Source organism: Carassius gibelio, chromosome A25 (genome assembly GCF_023724105.1).
Source record: "Carassius gibelio isolate Cgi1373 ecotype wild population from Czech Republic chromosome A25, carGib1.2-hapl.c, whole genome shotgun sequence".
Classification (NCBI taxonomy): domain Eukaryota; kingdom Metazoa; phylum Chordata; class Actinopteri; order Cypriniformes; family Cyprinidae; genus Carassius; species Carassius gibelio.
Window position 1 is genome coordinate 15021542 of NC_068395.1, and position 23275 is coordinate 15044816.

General features: G+C 37.3%; 1 long non-coding RNA gene and 2 gene segments (V, D, J or C); 2 read left to right on the forward strand and 1 right to left on the reverse strand.

Moving 5' to 3' along the window:
• The window catches only part of LOC127947158 (immunoglobulin lambda constant 7-like), a 142324-nt gene that overhangs the window by 50241 nt on the left and 68808 nt on the right, over window positions 1-23275 (reverse strand).
• Window positions 1598-23275, forward strand: part of LOC127947185 (immunoglobulin kappa variable 3-15-like) — a 43267-nt gene continuing 21589 nt past the window's right edge. Inside the window, 1 exon segment of the V gene segment in view lies at window positions 1598-1752. Coding sequence covers window positions 1704-1752 — 49 coding nt within the window.
• On the forward strand, window positions 20153-22936 carry LOC127947212 (uncharacterized). The gene is made up of 3 exons (XR_008151245.1): window positions 20153-20897; window positions 21314-21404; window positions 22846-22936. It is a non-coding gene; the product is annotated as an uncharacterized LOC127947212 (long non-coding RNA).

Genomic DNA, 23275 nt, shown 5'->3' on the forward strand with positions numbered 1-23275 from the left:
ATGCTGTAAATGATGTAAGACTTCAGAAATGTGTGTGTAATACAATGACGTATAAATACATTTTGTTGGAAAACTTGTTTGCGCATGATTGCCAGTCTTCAGGTAAATTATCCAAATATATAGAGTCACTTTTTATTGTCAGTGTAACAGGAAGTCAGAGACTTCAAATTCATATGCAATAGTTTATTAAAGGATGGTCAGAGAGGCAGAAATCAGGATCAGCATCAGGTGTGTCAAGGGATATCCAGAAACAGCAGGCAAAGGTCGAGGCAGGCGGCGGAGAATCACAGACAGTATAAACAATCCAAAGTCAGACATGGGAGGAACAAACACAGGGAGAAATGCTCAGAATTGACAGACTGGGCTAGAATAAGACTTCACACTTACTGAGAGTCCAAACACAGTTTATATAGGGTAATGGTAATGGGGAACACCTGGTGGTTATTAGCCCTAAGCACGGGAATATGGGAAATGGAGTTGGGAATGGAAATACAAGAATGCCAGAGCCCTGAGTGGAGTGCCCTCTATTAGAGTTCATGGGCACTCCAGTTGATGATCATGACAGTCAGCTCATGCTTCAGTGCTCTGAGAGTGTTTATAGCACTGCGAGTTTAACACTGTTTATCATAATAACACACAGTACAACTACAATGACATTCATTCTTAATCTTAATTCTTAATTTTGGTCTTAGGGATGCATTTTCAAGGTAAGACCTTTAATTGATAAGCTCATGGGGTTAAAATAATTTACAACTTTTTCAATTTCATGTATTATAATTGTGCTTTAGGTTCTGCAGGACAGGTGACTGTAATTCAAACTCCATAAGAGAAACATGTTAAGAACAGACAGTCACTCTGACCTGTAAAACCAGCAGCTCCATTGGACGCCAGTCAGATGGAGACTGTAAGTCTTGTCTCTTCTGGTACCTACAGATATAAATAAAGGTACATGACATGTCCAGAAGATGACATCACACAACTAATTCTTCTTTCTGGTATGAGATATTCGTGACCTCCAGAACACAAATCACACTCATCGACACACTAGACACTTCACACAGTGTTTACATGACACAACTCAAAGTGACATCAAATACAAAACTATTATAAACTAATACAAGCTGCAGTGCATGCTGGGAGCTGGAGCCCTTGATTAGAGATGGAACTAAACAATGCACTGGGCTTCCAGGACTGGAGTTTAAAATCTGAACACAGAGTACTGAGAATTGTAAGACATATTAGGCTATTGGATTGAACACAAAATAAATAAATAAATAAATAAATAAATAAATTAGATAAATAGGAACATCACCTCAGTTTTTAGTTGAGTTAAACTGGATTACATTCATGAAAATATTTATTTTTTTATTTTATTTTTTTTCACAAAAATTCCTCCTCCCCTGGAGAAGATGATCTTTAACATTATTAACTTTTTTCGTGAATACTCATTGTTGAGAGTATCTTTCTGATTTATATTCATCACAAAATATTATTTCATTAACAATATAGTTTTGTAGAACATGAGCATGCATGAAGAAATTCATCTGAGGTCTGAGACTGACAGCTGTCTGTTCTGTGTGTAAAGATAATTTACATAGAGACACTTTGCATGAGAGAGTTTATAGTGCTGTGAGTTTAACACTTCATGACTGAGAGCAGAACAGAACACAATCTTCATCATCACACAAGACACAACAACAACAATGAACAACATCATCATCCTCATCTGGACTCTCACACTGTTTGCTCAAGGTTTGTGTGATAAAATCTGATAATTGATATTTATTCTTTGAAATGTACATCCTTAACAGATTTTTCAAAATGTTATTCTTGTTCTTTTTTTCAGAGAGTAGAGGACAGTACACTGTAACTCAGAGTCCATCAATAACAGCAGCTCAACCAGGACAAGAAGTCAGAATAAACTGTAAAACAAGCAGTAATGTGTATAGAGGTAAATGGTTAACCTGGTATTTACAGAAACCTGGAAAAGCTCCTAAACTCCTCATATATGCTGCAACAACCCGTTACACTGGAACTCCATCTAGATTCAGTGGCAGTGGATCTAACAGTGATTTCACTCTGACCATCAGTGGAGTCCAGACTGAAGATACAGGAGATTATTACTGTCTGAGTTACCACAATGATCCAGTGTTCACACAGTGATAAAGAGTCGTACAAAAACCTCCGTCAGTCAGAGTCACAGTGACTGCACTGATACAGCTGAGAGATACTGCAGCTGCTGATGAACACAATCACACACAACACTGATCAACACAAACACTAATAACACAATATAAACAGATAGAGAAATTTATTGTAACATGTTTTGATGTTGACTTGACAAAGTCTTGTTTAGGTTTCACACAGACACCAAAAAAATCACACATCATTAAAAACGCATAAACAGTTCATCAACTTATTTAAAACATTTATTTGGTTGTTTTCTAATCTAATGAGTCAGCAATATAATTTTCACTTGATCTGAGCTCCAGTCACAAAATTTCAGTTTGAAATTGATTTACATTTTTAGAAGTGTAAACAAAATAATAAAATAAGAGTGGAATATCTATAATGAAATTGAAAGAAACTCAAATTAACTCCACTGAGTGAATTAGAGGATGAGCTCCAGCACAGGGTTCCTCTGGTAGGTTATTGGGCTCGAAAAGTGTTAACGTTGTCTAAGAAGAATTTAAGAAGGTTTTCATAATCAGGGAGAAATCACTAAAAATGTCTTCACAGGAGAGTTTAAAACAGAGTGTGAGGTTTCAGGAGCTCTGGGAAGTGAGTGCAGGTTATGATGATTTACTTCCCTCAACAAATCTATGGAGAAAGACATCAAGACAGACAAATCCATGACTGCTGCTGAATCCACTGATAATGAGGCTCAAATTAATAATAAATGTTAGCTAGATTATGTTTGCTACCTGTCTAGCTATGCATGCTTATGCTGAAACATAATTAAAAAATGATTTGTTTTTGCAAACGTTTTCTTTTTTTTTTTCATTATTATTTTGCAAATAACACCAAATACTTACGTACACCATATAGTTTTATTCAAACACTTGTTTACACTTATACATATTTTTGTGTTCTAATCTGGACAAAAAACATTATGGATATTATTGATAAGTCAATATTAATATTGATATTAATATTACTACTACTAATAATAATTATAACAACACTAATAATAGTAATATAATATATTTTCTTAGCTTTAATATTCATATTCCAGGGGTTCTTGCTTTATTACAGTTTTTACGATCGCTCTTACAAAACCTGGAGAAGCTCCTAAACTCCTTATTTATGGAGCGAATCAACTGCAGTCAGGAACTCCATCTAGATTCAGTGGCAGTGGATCTAACAGTGATTTCACTCTGACCATCAGTGGAGTCCAGACTGAAGATACAGGACATTATTACTGTCTGAGTTTACACTACATTAACAGTAATAATGTGTTCACACAGTGATAAAGAGTCTCACAAAAACCTCCGTCAGTCAGAGTCACAGTGACTGCACTGATACAGCTCAGAGATACTGCAGCTGCTGACCAGAGGATGACAAACAACACTTTAAATAAATGTAATTATTTCAATACATTTTCTTTAAATAACATTTGGTGCCACTGCAGAGTTTTTTTTTTTTTTTTTTACCAGAGGTTCACAACTAACTAAATCTTGTCTATAGTAAAACCAAAGCCATGCTGATATTTAGTACAACTGCACTCTTGATCATGTGATATTGCTTAAATATGGCAGGATGAAAGAAAACACCTTCAGACTTTTAAAGATAATGTCATCATGGATGTGTAACTGTAATAAAAATTACAGCAAATTCTGTTTGTACAAATAGCATTATAATTAGATGTCATGTATTGTTAGTGTAAATAGCTAATACAGTAGCACTTAGTATAAATAGTAGGTTTGTCTAATGCAGTACACAAAGTCTTTTCTCATAAAAATAATCATTAAAGTGAAGCAGATCTTGTCATTGGTAGTTAAAACGAATGAGCAAATGTTGGAGCACCCCAGGGCTGTGTCAGTTTTGACATACTTTTTATCTTGTAGACAGACAGACCTTATTCATACATCTTATAGTATGCTGATGATACTGTGATTATATCTGTGTTATGTGACTTAGAAAGCCCTCAATTAAACCACCAAAGGGTGACTAAATTGGTACCGTGGTGACAACACCTGTGTTATTACTATTAAAAATAAATGAATGAATAAATAACTTGAAAAAAAAGTTTGTTGAGACAAACTTTAAGTTGGCTTGAGAAACCCTGACCAGAAAGTTTGAAGAAGTTTAAAGAAGTTAGAAGTTTATAGTTTAAAGTGAGATTGATTGATTAGTTGAAAGAAAGAAAGATATATTAGTTAGAAAGAATGACAGATAGATTAGTTAGAATGATATAGATTAGCTCAAATGAAAGAATGATAGATTAGTTTGACAGAAAGAATGCATGCGACTAACATGTTTCTAGCATGATTAGCAAGTTACTAGCATGTTGTTAGCATGACTAGCATGTCGCTACCATGTTTGTAGTATGACTAGCATGTTGCTAGCATGTTTCTAGCATGATTAGCATGCAAATAGCATGTTTTTAGCATGAATAGCATGTCGCTACCATGTTTCTAGCATGTTTATAGCATGATTAACATGCTGCTAGCATGTTGCTAGCATGTTTATAGTATGATTAGCAAGTTACTAGCATGTGGTTAGCATGACTAGCATGTTGCTAGCATTTTTCTAGCATGACTAGCATGCGACTAGCATGTTGCTAGCATTTTTCTAACATGATTAGCATACTAATAGCATGTTGCTAGCATATTGTTATCATGACTAACATGTTGCTAGTATTTTTCTAGCATGATTAGCATTTGACTAGCACGTTGCTAACATGTTTCTAGTATGATTAGCATGTTGTTAGCATGTTTGTAGCATGATTAGCATGCGACTGGTCCGTGCTCTGTGTCTGCGCTCGCCGCGGCTGCCTCCTCCCTCCTCTCCCTCCCTCTCATGACACCTGCTTTGAGTGTGACTGGCTGATGATTGGCTGTTCTGCCTTAAGTCCCGCCTCTCTTGGGGTGTTATTGGTCAGCTCGTGCTGAGGAGGCGGGAACTTAGGCGGGAAGAGTTTGGAAAGATGTTCTGTTATCGTTTTGTTGACATGTCGGGTGTTTCGGTATTATATTTCGTTTTTTAGACTAATGCTAATTGCTTTTATTGGGATATTGTTCAGCAGCTAGCTTAATTCAGTTATGTAACGTTATGTGGCCATGCAATGTATAACATAACTGTGATGATGAAGCAGGGAATTGACGAGGAGGGGGACAAACTGTCATTGTTAAGCAGTGTATTTATGGGTTCATTGCCAGTGCAACTAATTTTGAGCATTGTTTGTTGATTAGCTGAATACTTTTGTGGATACTTACTAACCTATTATGTTTGATTGTAATGTTACATGTTGAGGAGAAAAAAGTGAGAAATGATGACATTGTTCGCGTACCTGTTGTAGAATTATGAAAGAAAAGTGTATATTATTTTAATGTTTAAAAACAGTAAATTGTTAAATTTTTTATAGCACCAGAGAAAAAGCTTTGCGTGGGCGTTTTTTTCTCTCCCCTTTTCTGATTTTTTTTTTTTTTAAATGTAGGATAATTTTTTTTTTCCAGCCAAACGCTGCAAGCCGGAAATCCGGCACGGTGCCGGAGAACTTTAAGCCCTGCATTTTGTACCCCTCTATCATTGTATTCATCTTTTTTTATTGTTTATAAACAAACCACATCCATCCCCCACACTTTTGAAAAGCTTGCTACGCCACTGCAAGCAGAGCAAGTACACACAAATAAAACAGGGCTGTAAGGTATTCAGTCCAATCATAACAAGATCATTTAGTTTAATTTAATTATTATAATAACATATTATAATAACTTATTTTTAGATATATTAAAAACAAAAGATCAAAAGCTACTATACCCACCCCTCCAAAATAAATAAATAAATAATAATAAAACTAATTTTAAATCCCTAGCATTTAAGAGATACATAAGATAAACCCAAATAAAGAATAAGCCTAAGAAAAGAGGCAGTTTTTAAATGATACTTTAAATATACTTAATGTAGGAGAAGCTCTGATAGTTAAGGGTAGTGTGTTCCAAAGTTTTGGAGCAGACTGAAAAATAAAAAAGATCTGAGGGATCTCTGAGGAGAAAAGAAACTTAAAAGTTCAGATATGAAGTAAGGTGCAAGTCCATGTTGAGCTTCAAACACATATGTTAAAAACTTTAAGGCAATTTTTTTTGTTTCACGGGAAGCCAATGGAGAGAAGCCTGTATAGGTGAAATATGTTCTCTATTTTTTGTCCCAGTCAAAAAACGAGCTGCAGCATTTTGGACTATCTGTAATCGTGAGAGTGATGACTGACTAATTCCAGTATACAAGGCATTGCAATAATCAATCCTTGAGGAAATAAAAGCCTAAATTACAGTCTCCAAATCCTGAAAGGTGAGGAGGGGCTTTAACTTTCATAGTCGCTTTAGCTGGAAAAAGCTGGTTCTGACAACTGAATTTATTTGTTTGTCAAACTTCAGGTCAGCATCAAAAATGACCCCCAGATTTTCACATAGGAGTAATTTTTTGACTGACAATGCCCAAAGAGACCACTGTATTTGTCAGTCTGTGGTTTAGAGCCAAATTGGATAATCTCAGTCTTGTTTTCGTTCAACTGAAGGAAATTCTCATCCATCCATTCTTTAATATCCTTTAAACATGCTAGCAAAGGCTGACAAATGACAGATTTACTACCAGAATCTAATGGTAGAGCTGTATATCATCTGCATAGATGTGATAGAAGATGTCATGGCGCTCAAAAATTGAGTGCAATGAAAGCATATAAAGAGAAAATAAAACTGTACCCAGAATCGAACCATGTGGCACCTCACAGATTGGCATAGGGGATGATGAAAATTCTCCAATTTCTACAGATATGCTCCTATTTGTGTCACGGTTCGTGAATGCACCGTCTCCAGCTGTAGTCATGTTACGTCATGTTTATTGTTTCCTGTGGGTGTGGCCGCTGATCGCCTGCGGCTCGTTCTATCAGACTATATAACGCCCTGTCTTTCGTCTCCTGTTTGTCTGATCGTTGTTTGTAGATCCTGGTGTTTGATGTCGTGTTCGTGTTGTTCCTGCCTTGCTTTGTCGCCGTTCTGTCGGATCCTGTCTTCACGCTCGGAATACACTCACCACCATTGGATTATCACCACTGTCATCGTTGTCAGCACACTCTACGTCTCAACTCACCAGTCTTTGTCTGTGTCTGTGTCTGTGTTACAGGAGGAGGCGGTGGATTTATCTAACGTGCCCGCTGAGTACCTCCACCTGAAGGAAGTGTTCAGTAAGTCTCAAGCTGCTTCTCTTCCTCCGCATCGTCCTTATGACTGTGCCATAGAGTTATTGTCAGGTAAGTCTCCGCTTAAAGGCAAACTTTATTCACTTTCTGTCCCAGAGAGGGAGGCTATGGAGAAATATATTTCTGATTCTCTAGCTTCCAAATTCTTCCGCCCTTCCTCTTCTCCTGCGGGGGCGGGGTTCTTTTTTGTGGGAAAGAAGGACGGATCACTGCGACCTTGTATTGATTACCGAGAGCTGAACAACATCACGGTAAAGAATACTTATCCTTTGCCGTTGATGTCATCAGCCTTCGAGAGGTTGCAGGGAGCGTCTATTTTCACAAAACTGGACTTACGCAATGCGTATCATTTGGTTCGGATCAGGGAGGGGGATGAATGGAAGACCGCGTTTAACACCCCCAGAGGGCACTTTGAATATTTGGTCATGCCCTTCGGGCTCTCCAACTCCCCAGGGGTCTTCCAGGCACTCGTCAATGACGTGCTGCGAGATATGATTGATCAGTTCATTTATGTCTACCTGGACGACATATTGATTTTTTCCTCCTCTCTCCAGGAACATGTGCAGCACGTCCGACGACTGCTTCAGAGGTTGCTAGAGAATAAGCTTTTTGTCAAGGCGGAGAAATGCGAGTTTCATGCACAGTCCATTCCATTTTTGGGGTTTATCGTGTCGACTGAGGGAATACGCATGGATCCCGAGAAGGTTAAGGCTGTGGTAGAATGGCCAAGCCCAGATTCTCGTAAGGCCCTACAGAGGTTTCTGGGGTTCGCTAACTTCTACCGGCGTTTCATTCGCAATTTCAGCCAACTAGCCGCGCCTCTGACCGCCTTGACCTCCGCCAGAACTGCGTTCAGGTGGTCAAACACAGCGGAAGCTGCGTTTGCGAAACTGAAGAGCCGTTTCATTTCAGCTCCCATTCTGATTACCCCTGATCCTACACGTCAGTTCGTGGTGGAGGTCGATACGTCAGAGGTGGGGGTAGGAGCGGTGTTATCCCAGCGTTCTCCCTCAGACGACAAGGTCCACCCTTGCGCGTATTTTTCTTATCGTTTATCTCCTGCAGAAAGTAATTACGATATTGGTAACAGAGAATTGTTGGCAGTCAAGATGGCATTGGAGGAATGGCGACACTGGTTAGAAGGATCGGGGTTCCTTTTATAGTATGGACTGACCACAAGAATTTAGAGTACATTAGCACCACCAAAAGGTTGAACTCCAGGCAGGCTCGATGGGCACTTTTTTTCGGACGTTTTGATTTTACTATTTCGTACCGCCCGGGTTCCAAAAATATCAAACCCGATTCTTTATCTCGTATTTTTGACCATTCCGAACACCCGTCCACTCCCGAGTGTATTTTTCCTGAGACATTAGTGGTCTCCACTCTCACATGGGAGATCGAATCGAAGGTCAGAACGGCCTTAGAAGGGGTAACGCCTCCGCCCGGGTGCCCACTGAATCGCTTATTTGTGCCGGAGGGATTAAGGTCCAACGTTATCCAGTGGGGTCATTGCTCTAATGTGGCTTGCCATCCAGGGGCTAACCGTACTAGATTTTTAGTCAAGCAACGATTCTGGTGGCCACTTATGGCTCGCGACATTCACAATTTTGTTTTGGCTTGCTCGGTATGTGCCACTGGTAAGGCTTCCAATCGGCCCCCGGATGGGTTACTCCAACCGCTGCCGGTACCTTCGAGACCCTGGTCCCATATCGCACTAGATTTTATTACTGCCCTCCCGCCCTCCCAGGGCAACACAGTTGTTTTAACCGTGGTGGACCGGTTCTCGAAGGCCGCCCATTTTATTCCCTTGGCCAAGTTGCCCTCAGCCAAGGAGACAGCATTGACCGTCATAGACCACGTCTTTCGTTTACATGGCCTCCCGATAGACGTGGTTTCTGACAGGGGACCCCAATTTGTGTCTAAATTTTGGCGAGAATTCTGTAAATTACTGGGAGCGACTGTAAGTCTGTCCTCAGGGTTTCACCCCCAGAGCAATGGCCAAACCGAGAGAGCCAACCAAGATTTGGAAAGGGTCTCAACGTCTCAACTCACCAGTCTGTGCTGCCATCGTGGTTCCTGCGTCACTCTCCGGCCTTCCATCATCATCATACTATCAATAAACTTCCTTGTACTTGCATTTGTCTCCTGTCCTCCATAATTACCGTCACAATTTGACTCAAAGCAGCATCAGAAATGCATGCCTCATAATTTAATATTTTTAATAAAATGCTATGGTTCTCAGTGTCAAAGGCTGCGCTTAAGTCCTACAGAACAAGGACTGCACAATTTCCTGATTCAACTGATAACAAAATATCATTAGACACTCTTAGTAGAGCAGACTCAGAATTGTACATAAAAGCAGACTGAAAAGGATCTAAGATGTTGTTAGAAGTTAAGTATGGTGTAAGCTGGAGTAGCACCATTTTTTCCAGAACTTTCAACAAAAAGGCAACTTAGAAATAGCAAGCACCCAAGAACATGCAAACAGACAGATCATAGAAAGAAATTAAGTATGGTGTAAGATGGATTATAACCACTTTTTTTCAGAACTTTCAACAAAAAGGCAACTTAGAAATAGCAAACCTGCAAGAACACGCAAACAGTAAATATCCTAGTAAACACAATCGGTTAGACATATCTTAACGAACACAGTTGAGAAAGAAAAGGCATGTGTATCAGTATATTAAATCTGTGCTGTTCTTAAAGTGAAAGCAAACTAATAATAAATCTAATGTTGTCAAAGAAAAATACAAGTGAACACTGCTCCTGACTAAATAACATTTGTAACATCAACGATTATTAATCTATTTAATTTATACAATGAAGCCTATGCAGTTTTTTTTTTTTTTTTTTTGTACATTTATTAAATTTCTCTAGAGTACCTTAAAATGTATTTTAGACTGAGCTGAAAAACCTGAAAAGTACTGTTTTTTGAACTTGTGTCTTTGTTGTACTGTATTTATTTTCTGCTATTGCTTGTAATTTGGTTATCTGTAAAAACGATTTTTAGCACTGAGCCCATAGTAGCAGATTTTTTTATTATTATTATTATTTACATTATGTGTAAATAAAATTTCATAAAATTTCAGATAAATGTTCATGTTATATATTTTGGTTGCATTTGTGATTTAATTAAAATGTATATGGTTGTTTAAATATAATAAATATATAAAAATATCTATCTATCAATATACTCCTGTAACAAATCGAATCGTATTGGTATCGTAGAATTGTTTGAAGCATCTGCAAATATTGTCTCGCTTGTAATGAGAATCAATATTGTATCATATTATGATGAGCCATCTGATTTACACCCCTATTAATAATGACAGAGGAGAAAACAAAACTGCGCCAACCCTGCGTTCCAACACAGGGTGAACCAGAGCAATAGTTATTCCATCCAATGTTAGATGTTGTCAAAAGTGGTAGCTGCTGATGTGTGACCCAGACTCAATCAGATTTGTAAGTGTATTAGTAAAAATTAACAAGAACGACTCATATTTCTAGCTATTTGATTATATATTAAATAATGATCCATTAATAATTATGTAATGTTTGTTAATGATTTATGAATGAAAGTTATTATAAAGTGTTACCCAACATTATATAGAATAAATGTTCTCCAACCAATACGCCAAGATAGTTTGTTTGTCCAGATCCCTGAAATACAACACATCAGAGCGTATATTTTTTCGTATAGCTCATTTGGTAGAGCATGGCGTTATATTGCAATCATGCAATCATTCCCTAAAGCTGTCTCCTTGCTGAACTCTGCCCTCTGACACCCCTCAACACCCCCCACACTACACATAGACTCCTCCCCCTCTTCAACACTCTGATTTATTTATTTATTCACAACAAGCAAAAAACAGTAACTTGTTATTACTTGCACTACTGTCTGTTCATCCAGGAACACTGTATAATCCATTTGCACATTGTAATATTTTCTATGCACTTTACTGTCCATTGCAATACTGTAAATTATGTTCATAGTTCTGCCTATAGTGTACATACACTTTTACATAGCCCATCTGTATAGTATGTTCATAGTACACCTATCTGTATATCGTGTTTATAGTATTTAATATCTGTAAATTATGTCCATAATACTTACCTGTATAGTTATTGTACATATTATAGACCTTTATTCTGTACTTTCTGCTTATTGCACTTCTGGTTAGATGCTAACTGCATTTCGTTGCCTTGTACCTACATGTGCAGTGACAATAAAGTTGAATCTAATCTAATCTTTTTAAAATGGTTAGATTCCAGTGATCGCACATGCTCATATAATGTAAAGATGTAAAGATGGCTCTCTTTAAAATAACTGAAGTTGTCAATTAATGAAGCTCTTTTTACAATATATGGACTTTGTTGATTATAATGAGAGAACTTGAGTTTAAATGTGAGGACGTTTTATTAATTTGTCCATTCTTTTCAGTTTCTATATATTTAATTATTATATTTATTTATTTATTTTCTTTCTTTTTTTTTTACTTGTGACAAACATAGGCCTAATATGTGAGAAATTTGACATTTCGCATATATATCCATGTATGCAGCCTAGCTCACTAAAATAGGCTACCCACTTTTAATGCTTCGATGAAAACTAAACCACCATTTCTTTAGTATAAAATAACAATGTTAAAAGTTAAATGTTTCAAATCTAAAATATGGTGTAATACTGGGCAGCTTAGAGTAAATACAAGCACAGATTAATTTGGCTTGACATTTATCCTGCTTGAATTCGTTCTAAGAAACACACATAACTTCTTAAGGGGAAGTCGTGTGGGGAAGTTGTGGCCTAATGGTTAGAGAGTTTGACTCCTAATCCTAAGGTTGTGGGTTTGAGTCTTGGGCCTGCAATACCACAACTGAAGTGCCCTTGAGCAAGGCACCAAACCCCCAACTGCTCCCTGGGCGCCGCAGCATAAATGGCTGCCCACAGCTCCATGGGTTTGTGTTCACTGCTGTGTGTGTGCACTTTGGATGGGTTAAATGCAGAGCACAAATTCTGAGTATGGGTCACCATACTTGGCTGTATGTCATGTCACTTTCACTTTTTTAATAGGCCTAATTAATTTTCATCTGTGTATATTAAATATTTTAACTACAGTGTTTTTCTTTCATTTCCCGCCGTCAAATGTAACACATCACCAAGGTAAATCTGACTGCTATTTGCGAAAATGTGCTTTGAAGCATTAGTTTGATAACTTGTGAGCAAAGCGCCAAATCAACAGTCAAAAGCTGCAAATGCACTTTGCAGATACGTTGGTGATGGCGCCTGCAGCAGTATAAAGCACACTCTTGTTGGCCACCTAATCTATCTCTTTGAATGGGGAAACATCAAATTCTCAATAAAAATTTCATATTAGAAATCACCAAAGAAATCAGACAACAACTGTGTAATAAATGTTGTTTCTTTTGCTCCAATAGCAACAGTGACAAGGCTTGAATCAAATTCAGAGATACTATAATGGTCTGGTTTTACCAGGTTTTTATTATTGTATTTTTCACTGGCTATTGCCTAAAAAGAGGTATCTGGTTCAAGCATAATACCACTAGGAGCCGCTTGAGGGCACTAGTGCATAGTGGTAACCGGATATAAGCCTGTTCACCGACGAGCAAATCAGTTTGTTTGGTAGAGGAAAACTGCAAAGTTGAACTAACACTACCTGCCTACTCCTTTTATGTCCTGTGTTGAGAACTACTAGAGTTTACATTCAAAAGTGAGTATTTGCTGACCATTTGCTACTAATGACTTGGTGTACAATGGGCACGCAGTGTCTGAGGTATGGACGGGCCCGCATCTGTACTGGCATATCAATAAGCTGTCACCAGTCACCCGGATCCAGTATGTATCCAGATCAGATGGTAGATCAGCACCTAGAAATGACCTCTACACCCCTGAAAGACAGCGGAGACCAGGACAACTAAGGACAACTATATGAGCCCCAGATACAGATCCCCTGTAAAGACCTTGTCTCAGATGACCACCAGGACAAGACCACAGGAATCAGTTGAGTCCTCTGCACAATGTGACTTTGCTGCAGCCTGGAATTGAACTGCTGGTTTCATCTGGCCTGAGGGGAACTGGCCCCTCTGAGTGAACCTGAATTCTCCCAAGGGTTGTTCTCCATTCTGTCACCGATGGAGTTTCTTCATTTCCAACCATATCGTCGACTTGATTGCAAATGATGCATAGATACTATTTAGACTGAACTGAGCTGGATGTTGACATCACTGACTACGTTTACATGCAGCCAATAACCCGTTCAAAACCGGGATATTAGCAATAACCCGGTCGCGCACAGCCATGTAAACACCGGCAAAAACCCGGATATGCTCATATCCCGGTTTTTAAAAACCAGGATATTATACCTGGGGTACCCCTTTTCTAACCCTTGTAAACGCGTTTCGACATATCCCCATCAAAATGTGTGTTCTGCGCATGTTCTATTCGCAAGGAATCTTGGTCTTTTGAGTCTTTGGATACAGGAAGAAAAATCGGAAATTACGAATATTGCGTATTACGTCCAGACGCTAACCGTGTGTCGCTGTTTACATCGGGATATTGGCGACTGATTACACATTCCATGTATACAGGAGTAACTCTCTCTGCTCACGCATGTAAACGGGTTATGCCGAATGTTTCAGAAACCCAAATAGTGACCTTAACCCGACCATAACCCGAATTTTAACAGCATGTAAACGTAGTCACCGTCACTGAATTCAATGATGAACTGTCATTTTGCATAATTGACACAGTTTTCCTAATTAATGTTGTTCAGTTGTTTTGCCAAACTCTGTATTGTTAAAAGCACTATATAAATAAAGGTGACTTGGCTTGACTTGACCTGTTTGCCTCTCCAAAGACTTCTCACTGCCAGTTGTTCACACTTGGCATGGACGCACTGGAACACACATAAATAATATGATTCATGATTTATTTGATGTTTAATTATTGAATGGCCGAGTCAGAAATAATTGCTTTAGTACATTCAGAATGCAATTATACAATAATAATATTAAAATAGCGGGTCAAATCATCCATCCCGGTTCTCCCGATGGCCAGTCCGTGCCTGATTCGCAGAAGATGCTGTATTCATATATTGTCTTTTTGCACTTAATATTCACATACACTAGTCCATATCATGTTTTATTCAAGTGTACTGACCTACTTTTTATTTATTCATCCAAAATGTGGCATATTCCGTCCACGTTAGGCAATAAGAATTCCGTTTTTATGATTGGATTCTACAAACCAGACTGTGTTTTCCACATTGCGGAAATTATTGGGCTGTATATCTCAGTGTAATTTAGGAAATAAATCTGTTAAATCTGTATGCGTATGTGTGTAAATATAAGAATGTAAACTTTGTAATCATTAAAAAAACCTTTGTAATCATTAAAAATTTTGTAACTGTAAGTAACTGTAATTTAATTACACATTTTGTCTTAGTAGCTATAACTGATTACAGTTACATTTATTTTGTAATTAAATTACATAACGCCGTTACATGTAACTAGTTACTCCCCAACACTATGTACATGTGCCAGTGTGATGAAGAACAGTGAGTTTAAAACCATTAATTATTTTGAGCTTTATGAGTGTGTTCCTTTACTGATATGAGTATTAAATTGTGAAATGAGGCTTGTAATGTTAAAAATGCATTAAAAAATTCTGAAAAAATAAAATAAAAATACTTTTAAAATACGCTAGATATGATTTTGACAAAATACATACAAAACCAAATGAATAAAACTAAATTGAAAAAAAATAAAAAAAGATTTCACATTCACAATAGCTTGCAGGTTATTGCAATATATTGTAGCGTCTGGTCGTGGACCACTTAACAAACAAATTAATTTGATTACTGGGCATTATTGCTTTGATTACTCCATATTACTATGAAGGAAAAGTATATTGCTGACTGACTGCAGTCCCAGACTTGTGCGTCTTTCTTCCAAGATCCGCCCATACACACTGAATGCCCTCTCTGACAGCACATTAGATGCAGGAATGCTCAAAATAAAAGGTGCGGATTTTGAGAGGACAGGAAATCGATCTTTCCCATTTTTTTCAGTGATAAATGATAATTGTTTTCAGATGTCTGACTTGCCTTGTTTTGCTTTTGTCAAGTAAACTGCAGCTTAAATTTTTCTCAACTATTTGTGTTGACTCCATTTCTACTACACACCCCGCGGGTCTCCCACGAAATGTTCTCACCGCCCAATCCTGCCAGCAGCAAAGGTTAAACCGCCTGCTCCCTCTACTTCACATTGGCTCCCTAGAGCAACAATAAAAGTTTTAAAACAACTGTGGCAGTCTTGTTTCATACTTTCCTCCATCTGCAGGTGTCTTCATGATTCATTGAGTGAAATCTGATTTAAAAAATGAGCTTGAGTTCTGGGGCCTCATTTTAAAACGTGCGCAGAATTTCTTGAATGTCTTTACAAACAATGAAACCATCCATATGCAAAAAGGGTTCCTAAATACATTCCGCTTTCTAAATCTGAGTTGATTTTTTAATTCAATCACAATGTGAAAAAGACTCATAACAATCGTCAAGGAAATGTAAACGTGTATATACAGATAATTCAAGTGACATACTTTTCACAAAGCTTATAATAATAATTATGCATATTGTGAACGTCTATTTGTTTTTATAAACAAGGCTGAATTATTTTAATTACTGATGATTATTGATCATTAATTTCCATAGCAACTAAATCCCTATTTGTTCTCACTTTTGACAGAATAAAATACATGGAATTTATTATCCAATCGTACATGTGTTATAAATTAGGCTTGTGACCTTTTCAAATTTAAACAGACACATTTTGCTAACTGGATTTAAATTAACTTAAACCCAGTAAAATTTTAACATATTGTATTATTTTAATCCATATATTTAAATAACATTTCACCCATCTGTGCTTTTATTTTGACTTCTGTAAATACTGAACAGATTAATATTAATAATAAATATCGGACAAACAAAACCACCAGATCACTAAACCACCATTAAACACTGAATAAGGAATACTGAAAGATTACAATAAATTCAAAAGATGGAATTGCACACAAAATAATTTATTATAAGCCACAAATAGGAATACCACCTCAGTTTTTCAGTCTTGTGTCAAACTGGTTCAGAGGTATGAATCTATATAGTTGTAGAAAGCAGATGCTCTTTAATATCATTTAGTTTAATATCAACCCAGTAAAATAATCCAACACACACTGTCAATAGTGTCTTAATTATCACTAGGTATTAAAGCTTTGAATGTTTTACAAAACACTAACATGCATGAAAAACTTCATCTGAGGCTGAGACTGACAGCTGTCTGTTCTGTGTGTGAAGATCATTTACATAGAGACACTTTGCATGAGAGAGTTTATAGTGCTGTGAGTTTAACACTTCATGACTGAGAGCAGAACAGAACACAATCTTCATCATCACACAAGACAAAACAACAACAATGAACAACATCATCCTCCTCATCTGGGCACTGTGTATATGTGTACAAGCAGAGGTGTAGTGGTAAAAAAAAAAAAGAGGTGGGTAAACTCACGGTAATGTGGGCCACTGCCTACCGATGTTTGTGTATCCTGATGACATCTCTCTAGGCTATCATTTAATATTACTACCAAGGGTATCACTGGTTGTTCCCTCATATAGGTCACACAATCACTATTCAATTCATACATTAATCTAAATTCTTTTTAAAGAAACTCCAGAAGGAATAATATGGTTGAAATCTATAAAGTTTACTAAATGACAAAACAGAGAGAACTATTTTTTTTAAGAGAGATAAAGAGGGAGGCTTATATCCAGGGGTTTCAATGCAATGCACTTGTACATTATGATTAAGGATTTGGGATTATTTTCATAGTCGATTAATCTGTTGAATATTTTCTTAATTAATCGATTAGTTGTTTGGTTTATAATATGTCAGAAAAATGTGGATAATTGTTTTCCCAAAAGCCCAGGAATAGTCCTCAAATGTCTCGTTTTGTACACAATGTTTAGGTACCCAGTCGAATGCTATAGTGAAAAAAAGAGACGTGACATTCAGCCAAGTATGGTGACCCATACTCAGAATTCGTGCTCTGCATTTAACCCATCCACAGTGCACACACTCTGTGAACACACACCCGGAGCAGTGGGCAGACATTTATGCTGCGGCGCCCGGGGAGCAGTTGGGGGTTCGATGCCTTGCTCAAGGGCACCTAAGTCGTGATATTGCCGGCCCAAGATTCGAACCCACAACCCTAGGGTTAAAAGTCAAACTCTTTTTACCACTTGGCCACAAATATTAAGAATATATTTATTAAATGTATAAAATATTTTTTTTTGAATGTAGGATATCAGCTACACACTAACCAAAACTAAAGTCTAGCTACAAGTGTGGTCATGCTTCATTTCAAAACTGAGTATGATATCTCTAAGATTATGCATTTTATAAATGTAAGACCATATCATGGGAGGCTTTGGAGAAGATTTAGAAAAGACAGACATCGTCATTGCAGAAGGAAATCCTTTTGGTCACGTGGTTCACGTGAGATGATTGACAGCTTTACAAACTAATGATAACGCACTGATGTCATAGCTGACGTGAATCAATAGGAGAGTAATCGCTAGCTCTATTAGCTGTTTGAGCTCTTCAGATCACATAAATCAGTGCAAAATGAATAGAAATGTTATTCTGTATGACGAAATGTTTTACAAAAATGTCATAAAATTATTATTTATCATTCCAAATGTGTGCACCATTGGAGTATATAGCCCTGGCGGATCATGGATATTGTATGTATGCGAACACAAATTAACCATGGTAACATTAACTAGCTTTCTAGTTTCTTGAGATAAGATGAATGGCTGCTGTATGAGTGATGATTTCTATTCAAAATAACGAACGTTATTATTACTATTATTTTTAACAGACATTTATCATACCCACGAAACCGTGAATGGCTATTGATAATATTAACTAGCTAGGTAGAGGTGACTTGAGTCAGTGGCATGAATCTACCGTGAACCAAATTAACCTCAAAAACATGAAGTTTAGTACTGTTTTCGGAGCTCACTCACTTTTGGCTTGTGGCCGAGGGCATTTGCTAGCATCAGGAGGAGGGCTGCTGTCTTGATGGTGCTTAAAAAAATTGCCAGATATCAATTTTTGAATCTTGATGCAGTCTGTTGCATGTCGTTCATGAATGGTTCATTCATTTTGAACGAATCTTTAATATGACTCGGGACTACCGAGTTGTCTCCAGAGGTGTCAAGTAACAACCTGGTCTCACAGAATTCCGTGAAATGTCCACGGGTCCTTAACTCAAAATCCGTGAAGCCATCACGGAATTGCCCCAAATTCCGTGACCCGGCCACGGATATTTTTCCAACGCAAGTCAATGACACTGACCTCCCGTGATCCACACACGGATACCCGTTTCAATGACGGAGTACAGAACTCGCTGAACGGACGTGCTTTCTCATTTGGAAACGCAACATTTGAAGTATTTGTTTCTTTTCCAATATCAAATGCCATAATGACATTAACCAGACAGCTGTTGTAGTTATTGCATTGTCCTGTCATCATAAAAATTACGTTTGTTTCAGTTACAAAAGTCCCGTGATGGCACGGACCTCAACAACCTGACCTCACTCACTTGTTTAGGAACTTACAAGCTTTTCGTCGACACTGTTGCAATGGCATGTAATTAACTTGGCATTTTTTTCTCGTCCTGTCATCATAAAATCCAGTTTGATGGCGTTTTACACACATTTTGGCTATAGTCAGAACTAAAATCTGTGATAGGAGCACGGAGTGAGTCTGTGCTGAGATCACGGATAACTCTAACGCAAGTCAATGACACTCATCTTCCGTGGTCCGTACACGGATCGTTTCAGTGATGGAGTACAGACCTCACTCAATGGACGTGCTATCTCATCTGGAAACGCAACATTTGAAGTATTTATTTTTTTCAACACCAAATACTATGACCAACCTGACTGTTATTGTAACTATTGCATTGTCCTGCCATCATACAGATTCACTTTGATTCTGTTAGCCTAACTAAAATCTGTGATACGAGCACGGAGTGAGTCTGTGCTGAGATCACGGATAACTCTAACGCAAGTCAATGACACTCATCTTCCGTGGTCCACACACGGAAACCCAGTCTCACGGCAGTTCGTGATTTTGTCACGTAATTTAATCTATTTATTCTTGGCAGGCACACGTTTATTTCCTTATTTTCATGATTGCAGCACGTTTTTTTTAAACTAATGCATTTCAACTGGAGGCATCTTTCGTGCATCAGCACAATATTTTCTGATTAATTATTATTATTATTATTTAATTTTTCACAGGACAAGAGAAGAAACTCACTGAAACTTGAAACAAAAATCGGAGCTTAACTTACTGTACAAAACTGAGCAACATACTGTATTGCTGGTGACAAAAACACATTAAAACTTTTTTAGCTGTAAAATGCGCAATGGTTCTTTTTTTACTTTTTCATTGATTTTTATTTTTTTCATAGGCCTAGATTTTATTTTATTTTTTTATTACAGAATTCAATATCAAGTCCTTGACACATAACTGTAACACATTTTCACATTAAGAAACAATTTAGTTTAAATAAAAAGAACAAAAAAAATAAAATAAAAATAAATAAATAAATTATTTATTAGCTATAGGCCTACAGATTTATTAAAAGTTTTTATTAAGGCTATTGTAAAGGCTTCTTAAAAATGCTGTCGCTGATGAGCCTCTGATCGCTGTCAGATTCTGTGATATGAATGTCCGCTAATGGGTTTAGAATGAGCCCCGCTCGGCCCGTGTTCTGGCTTACTGTAATATTTCACCTGTAATAAGACCAAAATAATATAATTAAAATAAAGAAATGAATGAATACATGATAACATCTAAATAAATGTTGATAGATTTAGTAAATAATAACCGAGATAACCGATTAAATAATAACCGAGAAAGACCTAAATAATAATAATACATAATTAATAAACAGCGCCGCCCCTCCCACCACGCGCATCACGCGCTGTGCGTCAACCCCAAAGCGTCAAAAACTGAACCGTGGTCAAGCGCCTCTAGCGTCACTGACATGAGATGTTTATCGCTTTGAAATCACGTTCAAGAAGTCTCATTCAGCACACATCGCGATACTTTCCATCAGTTTGCAAGAGCCGCAGGTTGGGTGAGTTATACAGTCTATGGTGAGTAGTAGTAAATATGCTCTTTTAATGCCTGTCATAAAACGTATTCTGTCTTCTTTATTAATCAGATGAGCGCCTTATGTTTACTCTCTGTATTACATCGGTCATCCGAGGCTGTCTTTGAGTTTCATTGTGTTTGACTAAATGAGCACAGCTGCTAACTGGTTAAACTCCATAGGTCACGTGACGTGCCACATACCTGGGATCCGTTTTATATTCATTTCAGGTTCAAAGATGTAAGTTGTATTTGTAGTAAAATCATGTTAACCATGACACCTACAAAAGTAGGTAAAACCCAGTAAACAAGACATTTACCATGTTTTTTTTTTTTTTTTTTTTTTTTTTTTTACCACAGTAACTGTAGTTTTACTGTAGTATAGTAATAGCACATTAATCACCAAATTAACTATAGTTGTACCACTGTAATGGTAGTGTTTTAATGTGCTTTTATATGACTTATTTCACAGTAATCACATTTACTGTACCATGCTTGTAATACCTTTTTAATGTTAAAAAAAAAAAAAAAACATTTTTCCCATCTTGCAGTTCAATTCATATTGGTTTATATCTTAAATATTTTGCTCACAGATCACTATTAACATTCTGTATATAATTCTGTTTTATTTTCTTTCCCCTTGTATTAATTTTTTAGCTGAAAAGACGTAAAGTAAGCAGTCACCCCAGTGGTGTTTGTGGAGAGGTATTCCTTCAGAAATGGAGAAGACAGAAAGCTGCAGAGGCAGGTTGGTCTGTGATAGTTTGTCCCTTTTATCAAACATTCCTGTTGTTATCATTTGCACAGCATTTTGTTGTTTCTTAAACTGTTGTACGGTCCAAATACCCACACTTGCCATCTTTGCACATTTCCTTTATTTGGCCCAAGTGAGCATGAAGATCACAATGTGTGTCGATCTTAACATGACAAAGTTCCTTTCAGCTTTGTATTTTAAAAGAAACTTCTAAATGTCTTTTCAATAGTCCCTAATAATACATTTTAATGCGCTTTTCTAGAACCCAAAGCGCTAAAATTAGCGCCCTATTAACCCTATTAAAGATGACAATTTATTTTGTGGTGCTTCTAATTAAGTGATAAAAAGAAGTTACAAATGATGTACAAAATAAATATACTTTTCTGTGCACCAAGAAAACATGCAACACTTTGTTTTACTACTAAATTACTCTCAATTTCTAATTATTATAATTAATATTTCACAAACATTGGAAAGTTGCGTGACCTCCTGTGAGATCTCTGCAAAAAGTCTCACATTAATTCTAAAACATGATGCATGATGGGATACACTAAGCGTTGTATAGCGCTCCGGAGCAGTATTGGAGAGGTTTAGTGTGTGTTAAGGACACTGTGCTTTGGCATTATTAAGACCGCGGACAGTCTCATAGTCACGTACACACACTCTCAAGTGAATAAGACCTAGAGGTGCTCCGATCACGATCGGCCGATCGTTTTGCGTATCTCCTCAGTAAAGCCGGTTTTCTAATCAGCGGTTAATTCCATCAGGTGCGTGATTTCACATAGAGCAGCTGTTACTACACAGAGCCGTTGTTAACTGAGAAGATGGGCCAATAAACGCTGAAAATTAACGTGATTTGCGCATCTTCTCTATTAACAACGGCTCTGTGTAGTAACAGCTGCTCTATGTGAAATCACGCACCTGATGGAATTAACCGCTGATTAGAAAACCGGCTTTACTGACGAAATGCGCATTAACGATCGGCCGATCGTGATCGGAGCACCCCTAATAAGACCTCAAGTGTGGGTATCTGGAAAGGGGAAAAGTCTTTAAAATGATCCCTAAATACAGTCCCACATCAAAGTCTTAATAATTCACTAATTCAATTTAACACTTGTATGATATTGTACAAGCCCCTGGACAATCTCATCTGACACTATCACAATATTGGAAAATCAGTTGCCCCACACAGTCAGAAAGTTTATATTGTTCATTGGCTTCTCATTAAATTACTTTAAATAAGCCCCATCAGTTCATGTTCCCACTATACGTGATCTCCATGACTAGATATTGCTATTAATGACTTGCTTTTAATAATGGATGCATTTAACATGTAATTATACAGCATCTTTGCAGATTATGCTTTCATGGTCTAAAAAAAACACAGTAATGTTGCATTTAATTACATAATATTTCTATCCTTTCTGTCTTACAGGATTGTTTCCAGATAACACTGTAGTTCTCCGTCATGCACAAGGATTCACCTCTTTAACTCCCCCCCCCCCCCCCCCCCCCACACACTCACACACAGAGAAATGGTTCCTGGATCAGTGACTCAAGACTTTGCAGTGGTTTGATTTCTGCAGAAGATGTAACTTTGTTTTAATTAACCTTATAATGAATACATTGTGACCTTCCAGCAACCCATATACTGTACTGTATACAGAACCAGTGATGACAACAATAGTTAAAAAATAGCATTTATCATATTGATAAAGCATTGTGTTCTCTTTGTCAAGCTTCATACAGTAAACTTTACTTCTGGTGCTTTTATCATAAAAAAGCATCAGTTCTGATCAGGAGTTTTAGTAAAGGACATATTCATGCACAGCAATCCCCTAGTTCCAGTCATGAAGTGAATGATG